The sequence below is a fragment of the Galeopterus variegatus genome, unplaced genomic scaffold (assembly GCF_000696425.1).
Source record: "Galeopterus variegatus unplaced genomic scaffold, G_variegatus-3.0.2 Scaffold1402, whole genome shotgun sequence".
NCBI lineage: Eukaryota > Metazoa > Chordata > Mammalia > Dermoptera > Cynocephalidae > Galeopterus > Galeopterus variegatus.
In genome coordinates this window covers 253,911-260,119 of record NW_007727513.1, presented here as the reverse complement: position 1 = coordinate 260,119, position 6,209 = coordinate 253,911, and the positions used below count along the sequence as shown (strand labels likewise).

Here is a 6,209-nt window from a genome sequence, read left to right as displayed (position 1 = left end):
GTTTTTTTTTTTGTGTGTGTGTGTGTGTGTGTGTGTATGTGAGTGAATTGATTTGTTTTTTGTTTTTATTTTTTTTTAGCTCCCACCAATAAGTGAGAACATGTGGTATTTCTTTTTCTCTGCCTGACTCGTTTCACTCAGTATTATTCTTTCAAGGTCCATCCATGTTGTTGCAAATGGCAGTATTTCATTTGTTTTTATAGCTGAGTAGTATTCCATTGTGTAGATATACCACATTTTCTGTATCCACTCATCCGATGATGGACATTTGGGTTGATTCCAGCTCTTGGCTATTGTGAAGAGTGCTGCAATGAACATTGGGAAACAAGTATATCTTCGACTTGATGATTTCCATTCCTTTGGATATATTCCCAGGAGTGGGATAGCTGGGTCGTATGGTAGATCTATCTTCAGTTGTTTGAGGAACCTCCAAACCATTTTCCATAGGGGTTGCACCATTGTGCATTCCCACCAACAATGTAAGAGAGTTCCTTTTTCTCCGCAGCCACGCCAGCATTTATCTTTCGGTGTCTTTTGGATTTTTGCCATCCTAACTGGGGTGAGATGGTATCTCAGTGTGGTTTTGATTTGCATTTCCCGGATGCTGAGTGATGTTGAGCATTTTTTCATATGACTGTTGGCCATTTTTATATCTTCTTTAGAGAAATGCCTGCTTAGCTCTTTTGCCCATTTTTTGATTGGGTTGCTTGTTTTTTTCTTGTAAAGTTGTTTGAGTTCTTTATATATTCTGGATATTAGTCCTTTGTCAGCAACAAGAGTAATTTAAACTAAAAATTAGTCTTCAGATTGGCATTCTACTTTTCAGCAATGGGCCTCGATCCTTTGCTTGAGCGATCATTTTCTATAAGCTTGAAGTGTGTCAAGGGTGAGCAATGGTGCAGCCTTCCCAGGGACTGCCTATCCCTTGCTCTATCATCTTTGCAGCTACTATTCCCACATCCCTCTCTGCAGAACAGTCACATAATTCTCCAAACTTGCTCTCTGGTGTTATTAGGCATAACTTCTGATTCAAGACAGCAGTGTTTCAATGCACAGTTCCATCTTTTTAACCTCAAAGTGGCTCATGGTGAGGAAACTGGCTGGAAAGCACTTATAAAGTAGTCACATCTGAGACAATGAGTGTATAGCATATGTTGAACTAGTGCATGACTATTATTCACTTTCAGTAAATGTTTAACTCAGCAATATTCAAACTTACCAAATAAGTTCCCATTTCTTTTTCCAGGATGACCTGTTCATATAATGAAGCATCGATGTCTGCCTTTAAAGCCTGCACCTTCCTCTTTACCCGCACACCATGCTTCCTTTGGAGCCAATAAGGAAGAAGAGATTCCACAATTTGGTTAAGGATCTGGGAGGTAATCAGGAGAGTGGCCAAGCTCTAAAGAGAAGCACATAAATCATATTTGGCAATGTAGCTTAATAAAACCATTGCATGTATACAATTGTGCAATAAATAAAATGGAATCCTCAATAAATAGGGTACCATTGTGTTATAAAAACTAATATTAGAAATGCTAGGTGTTAGAACAGTGTTCCTAATTTATGGTTGTTCACAAGAAAGACTTAGATCAAAATACAAACAAGATTATAATACAAATAAGATAATAATAAGAAATAAACCAGTCAAGTGTTGGTAGGAAAACAAATTAACTTGAAATCATGTTATCCTGACTGCAACATAGGAATCTAAACAATGTTGCCAACTTTGAAAAAAAAAGTTTGGCTAAAACTTAAAGAAAAATTAAATTATAAAACAAAGAAAATAGAAAAAGAAACCAACCATAATTCCATAACCCTGGCAGAAACACTGCTACATCTTAGGATATTTCTTTCCAATCACACATAAAAATAAAACTATAATTATCCTATATGTATACAGCTTTGCATATTGCTTTTCTTATTTAATATATTGGGAGCATATCATTAAAAATTCTTTTTGAAATAGCCTGTACACTGCTGTTGAATTAAGTATTATTTCCAACTTCCACTAAGCTGCTGCTTGGGTATCCATGTACATGAGTCTTGTCCCATGTCTGATGACATGTTAGGGATGAGTTAAGATTCATATCCAACTGGTTTCCAGAGACGTGTGTCAATTTCCACTTTCCCTAGGTAGATATGAGTGTTTCTACCACACCCCAACTTTGCTGGTACTACAATTCTATTTTTTTAAAAAGTCCTTTTCCATTCCACTGTCCTCTGTTAAACAAAGGAAACCCTCTAAAGTACAAGAAATGAGAGGTCATGCCCTATTAACAAGATAATGTGTGGGACCAGTGGAGGTAAGTAACATCCAGCTTATCAATTCCAAATGTATTATTTTGAATTTTCTCAATTTTTAAAAGTAATTTTTAAAAAGTAGCAATGTATCTAGTATAATTGTTAAGAGCACAACCTTTAATTTTACTTTTATGCAAGCTGTTAGAACCACAACTACAAAATCTTTTAATCTTCTCTGATTACACAAATTTTTTAATTTCTTGAAAAATTATCCCAAGCTCTCATACAGAAAGAAGCCTAGGCTTTGATACAGTGCTCACTAACAATCTCAGAATACTAATAACTGGCTTTACTATAAAAAAAGAGAACTTAGAAATTAATAATTTGAGCTCAATTTATTATTCACTGGTATTATGCGATCCAGAAATGGAAAAGCATCAAAATAAATGTCTGACTTTCTTAAACATTTCAGAAAAGACACAGCACTGCATAGGACCCACTGATCCCTAAAGTTTAACAACTTATTAATTTAAAAAAATGAAATTTACAAGACCGGTTCAAGGTTATACCAATCAACCCCCCACCCCAAAATACACACAACTGTTCAAACAATGAATACATTTTTGCTCTTAGAATGGCTTTGACAAGTTTTGAGGTGAACTACGTAATTGATTTAATGGGCCTATATGATTAGTTTTACAAGCTGGTTAGATTCAACTAATTTCTTTTCAGTTGAGAATGATACACAGTACAATTGTTAATGGTTTTTAAATTTAGAATTGAGCTTAGAAATATATAAAATTTAAAAGATTTTATTTTTGAAAATAATAATTTGAAGACAATTACATTACCTGAATATAGGAAACCACCACCAAGACCTAAAAAACTGATACTTTTCTGTTATTCACACTCACCTGGCGCAAAAGCTTCATATCTTTCAGAACAAAGGCAATGTAGAAGAGTGAGGCGAAGCAATTTAGAAAGTTGAACTACCAAAAATAAGATAACAGTGTTAAATACTGCTTTACAGTACTTTATAGCAACTGTAAATATAGCATTAAAAAATGTAATAAGGGACTTCCAGTCCAGATGAGATGGCACTGACTTGTTTCTCCTATGTCTTCTCATTAAATACAACTATAAACTCTGGAAATAACACAAGAGGCAACCAAAGAACAACAAAAGATGCTTAAAGGAAAACAAACTGGTTTGGGACCCCTGGACAGAAGGAACAAAACAGCACCAGCACATCTGGAGGAGAAGGAGGAGGAGACCATGCACCAGCATTTCCCAACCCCAACCTAACAAATCAGGTAGCCAGGTAGGCTCATTCCTCCCCCATTCCAACAGGAGTCCTGTCAGTACCAGGCGAGCCCAGCAGAACTGGCAAGGGAGAATCTATTAGGAACCCCACTAACAATCAGCTGCCAGGGGTTTTCCTCCTCTGCTGCCCCATTGAAATGGCAGAATGGCCAAGCAGCACTGGCAAGAAAGACCCCACCACAACAAGCAGCACAGCTTTGGAAGCCTCTTTATGCTCACAGACCTAAGACTCTCCTCCCCCACCAGCAGACAGTGGGGCAGCTGGGTGGCACTGACAAGGGGGATCCTGCCACAACAAGGGACCCAATACAAGAAGCCTCTTTGTGCTCATGGGTCTAAGACTCCCCTTCCTCATGGAGGGACACTGAGGTAGCTGGGTGGCACTTGCCAGAACAATGGGCATGGCCTGAGAAGCATCTCTGTCACCATGGGAATGAACTCACCTGCCCTGCCAGACACATAGTGGCAGCCTGGGGGCTGAGGGTACAAGTCAGGGAGATCCTAACACAAAAAGTGCCATTTCTTCAAGTAGTTTCCCTGCTCAAGAACCTGCAACTACCCCCTGCACTAATGCGTCTCCTTCCTGCCTCCCTGCCCCGACGCTGCCTACTTCCTGCTTAGCAGCATCACTTTCTGAAACAAAGGCTGCTATGTGTACAAGAGTGAGCACTTAATTAGAGAGGAGATGGGGAGTCATTCTGGAGAGTAAGCAGTAAGATCAACATAGCCACAGATGGGAGGTGGTAAGTTAGAGCAGAACTTGAAAAGCAAAAGCCTGGGAAGGCTGAGAAATGCTATATCCCCATAAGATTAAAAGGGAAGGGAGAGAGCTAAGAAACACAACTGAGGAAGAACAGACTCTAACTTACAGGTCTTTTTACCTGACATTGCACCTGGCATTGTCAGAGAATAATAAAGTCTCATAAATAACTGAATTCTTTAAGACAAATGGAGCGTTTTTGCCTCTAAGGGCAAAAGCTCCATATTATAATCCTTTTGAATGAACTTTTCAATGCATACATGTTCCTCTGCTTTCTTACACAGAGAACATAGAACATAATTTCTTTGCTGATTCAGCACCAACTTTTTAAATATCAATTATTTTATAGAATGAATGAGGCCTTTGGAGTCTTTTTAGATGTATGTGGCCACATGCCCCTTTTCTAATGCTCAAATTGTTGAATTCCTATCTGTTTATGATGGTTTTCTATTTCCTTACCTGCTCTTGCCTCTATAAAGTTTACCCCCTTCCAAAAATCTAAACACCCTCGTAAGGGTGGTTTCTTATCTTTTAAGGACTGAAAAGCCAGATAAACTTAGGATGACTTCTATACCCAGAACAAAAACTCTTTCTAAGTAAGGGCCTGGATCCCTCTCTCAGGAATAAAGTACATGGACTGTGTTAAATTAACTCCAGCTGAAAGTTTGGAGTACTCTTTATGTATCTTTCTTGATTCTCAGATGTGTTATACATTGAAGAGGTAATCTCCTGATAAATGAGGTGCTTTTGAGCTGGTACTTCTTTATTATTTATAATAATGGTGGGAAGAGGCATAATGTGTGAGCTTTTACACAAACAGCAGGCACTTTTTCTCTGTCTCTTTCCTCCTACCCATGAAAACATGCTGGGAACCTTTTGAACTTCAGAAATTTCTTTACCAAAACTTTAAAAAAAAATTTAATGCTCCATCATTAAACAGATTGTTGGTACCTGGAAGTATTAATGAACAGTAAAACATTCAAATAAGTCACCAAAGAATAAAAATATGTCTATAAAGTGGTTAGTTTTTTAAATAACTGGAAATTGGCTATAACACTAATTTCTATATTTTGAAGTCTTATACCATGTGCACATTTGTAATAAGGCTACTAAACACAGATATAAATATATTTATAAATCAATTCTTGCCTATCTGCACAAAACACACTACCTTAAATTAGAAGCAACTCCTCATATTTATATTCCTAAATGTAAAATAATATGCATTAGTTTCATAGTTAAAATGAATTTGGACATAAAAACTCTACTTACCACTAAAACTTTCAGAATTAGATGATTCTGGTAGGCAGATTCCAATCTGTGATTCTCTAAAACATTAATAGGGAGAGGTAGTTTCTCTCAGATGTGAAAACAATATGGGAGCATTTTCAAGAGGTAAAGTGGGACTTTAGGCTGAAAGCAGAGATGTCCAGCACCAGAGCCTCAGTCAATAACTGCTCGGCTGTCAACCACGGCTATTCCCTGCCACCAAGAGCTTCAAGCAAGGACACACTTTTCATGGTACTTCAATAGCACTGTGGTCTAAAATTATTTTTTAAATATTACTCCTACAAAGAAATTTGGGAAGTGTTGGCAAATGATCCTATAGATAGCCACGCACAAAAAAAGACCCTGTATAAGTGACAACAGTAAAAACTGATAGTAACATCAAAAGAGGAGGGCGATAAAGTTTTCTGTACACATGGTTTACAAAAATTAATTTAAAGGGAAGCCCAAACTTCCATCATCACCTACAAAAGGTGATGCCATAGATCCCAAGACAGCAGGGCAAAAAGACAAAAAAAAAAAAAAAAAAAAAAAAAAAAGATTCTGAAGAGAAGTGTCATCTTGCACAGAGAGGCAGCATTAGGCTGACTTTGAT

The 6,209-nt window shown here is 37.3% G+C and overlaps 1 protein-coding gene across 1 annotated transcript in view; it reads right to left on the bottom strand.

Annotated features, from left to right (window-relative positions):
- The window catches only part of ANO10 (anoctamin 10), a gene marked incomplete at its 3' end in the record, with an annotated part of 158,990 nt that overhangs the window by 114,618 nt on the left and 38,163 nt on the right, over positions 1-6,209 (bottom strand). The window contains exons 7-9 of the mRNA XM_008576792.1: positions 5,600-5,655; positions 3,159-3,233; positions 1,220-1,402 (exon numbers count right to left, since the gene is read on the bottom strand). Of these exons, the coding sequence (XP_008575014.1) occupies positions 1,220-1,402; positions 3,159-3,233; positions 5,600-5,655 (314 nt within the window). The remainder of the gene's footprint in view (positions 1-1,219; positions 1,403-3,158; positions 3,234-5,599; positions 5,656-6,209) is intronic.